We start from the raw sequence: 2,242 nt of genomic DNA on the forward strand, positions 1-2,242 counted from the left end.
CCGGGGCACGAACCCGCGTCCCCTGCATCGGCAGGCGGACTCTCAACCACTGCGCACCAGGGAAGCCCGACAACTTTTTTTTTATTGCCATCACAGGTGAGCCCTCTGTATTTGCCTCTATAATATCTCATCTATTACAAACGAGTCAGCACTAGTCATTCAAAACATTTATCCATACTTTTTATATGCCAGGTGATCTTAAGACGCTGACAACTCATTGGTGATCATCCCTGTCCTTTTAGAACTTCTATCTTAATGAAGAGAATTAATACATAAATGAGATAGTTTCAAGGTTATAAATGCTATCAAAAAACAGGATGATCTGACAGTAAATTGGACAAACGAGAGACAACTATAGATTGAGTCATCAGGGCAGATTTTCTGATATTGTGCAATGTGAGTTGAGGCCTGATAAAAAGACACAGCATTTCAGGAGCCCGGGAAAGAGGATTCCAGATAGTGGGACCAACAAGAACAAAACTCCTGAGGTTGAAAGGATATTGGTATATTGGGGTAACAAGAGGGTACTGTGTGGTTGCAGCATAGTGAGGAAGCGAGAAAATGGCACAAGTTCGAAGGAGGCAGGGACCAAGCGTCCAGACCTTGTAGACCAAAGTATGGAATTTGCATTTTTTTTTTTTTTTTTTTTTGGGTATGCGGGCCTCTCACTGTTGTGGCCTCTCCCGTTGCAGAGCACAGGCTCCGGACGCGCAGGCTCAGCGGCCATGGCTCACGGGCCCAGCCGCTCCGCGGCATGTGGGATCTTCCCGGACGGGGGCACGAACCCGCGTGCCCTGCATCGGCAGGCGGACTCTCAACCACTGCGCCACCAGGGAAGCCCGTGGAATTTGCATTTTATTGAAAGTAAAATGAGAGGCCACTAGAGGATTTTAGCACAGGGTTGACATCCAATTTTCATGTCAAGATCACTCTGTTCCCTCCATGGAGAAGGGGGAAGGCAGCATATCCGTTCTTCCATTGCTCCTATTTCAGAGGTAGGTTCTGGAAAAACATTATGAGTTTTGGAATAAAGTGGCTTTTAATATCTGCTAATGATCATCAAGAGGTTTCTAGGTAGACCCTTGTTCTGTTGACAGCACCAAAGGTGTTGGCTGCAGAGTATCCCACATTCAACATCGGTAATCAAATGACTACCAAACATTCCAAAGGTATATATGCAAGGAGACAGACCGGAGGGAAAAATCTTCTAGGATAAGAGGAAGTTCCATTACAACTGGGTAGACCAGTTTATTAGACAAGGAAATAATAAGGCTGAAACAATGTCTAAATTACAAATGCATTAACCAGGGCAATTTTGTCTTTATATGAAGAACACAGCATAGCTTCCCCACGTCTGATTTACTCCCTTTCAACTACTTTCAGCAACTAGGCATAATTCATTTTATTGGGCTGCAGTTTATTGGGCTCTTTTTGCAGATAATATGCTGTTAACTAATTGAAGGTTTGTGGCAACCCTGTATCAAGCAAGTCTATCGGCACCATTTTTCCAAAAGCACTTGCTCACTTTGTGTGTCTGTGTCACATTTTGGTAGTTCTTAGAATATTTCAAACTTTTTCACTATTATTATATTTGTTATGGTGATCTGTGATGAGTGATGTTTGATGTTATTGTTGCAAAAAGATTGGGCTTCCCTGGTGGTGCAGTGGTTAAGAATCCACCTGACAATACAGGGCAGTATCTAGAATCCAGGATGGCCTGGGAGAATTGAAAAAACTCCTGGAGACTCACATTCATAATCAGTGTATTGCGGCAATTGAAAAGTGTGGAGAAGCTGCTTTAAATGACCCCCAAATGTATATACAGACAGTGTTGGATGTTCATAAAAAATACAACGCCCTGGTGATGTTGGCATTCAACGACAATGCTGGCTTCGTGGCTGCGCTGGAAAAGGCTTGCAGTCGCTTCATAAACAACAATGCAGTTACCAAAATGGCTCAGTCGTCCAGTAAATCTTCCGAGTTGCTGGCTGGATACTGTGACTCCTTGTTGAAGAAGGGGTCCAAGAACCCAGAAGAAGCAGAACTAGAAGACATGTTCAACCAAGTGATAGCGGTCTTCAAGTATATAGAGGACGAGGACGTGTTTCAGAAGTTCTACGCAGGGCTTCCCTGGTGGCGCAGTGGTTGAGAGTCCGCCTGCCGATGCAGGGGACACGGGTTCGCGCCCCGGTCCGGGAGGATCCCACATGCCGCGGAGCGGCTGGGCCCGTGAGCCATGGCC

General features: G+C 45.4%; 1 protein-coding gene across 1 annotated transcript in view; it reads left to right on the forward strand.

The window, feature by feature from the left end:
* The window catches only part of LOC129392112 (cullin-1-like), a 12,187-nt gene that overhangs the window by 3,207 nt on the left and 6,738 nt on the right, over positions 1–2,242 (forward strand). The window contains exon 3 of the mRNA XM_055084671.1: positions 1,693–2,120. Within this exon, the coding sequence (XP_054940646.1) occupies positions 1,693–2,120 (428 nt within the window). The remainder of the gene's footprint in view (positions 1–1,692; positions 2,121–2,242) is intronic.

The sequence above is a fragment of the Physeter macrocephalus genome, chromosome 5, assembly GCF_002837175.3.
Source record: "Physeter macrocephalus isolate SW-GA chromosome 5, ASM283717v5, whole genome shotgun sequence".
Classification (NCBI taxonomy): domain Eukaryota; kingdom Metazoa; phylum Chordata; class Mammalia; order Artiodactyla; family Physeteridae; genus Physeter; species Physeter macrocephalus.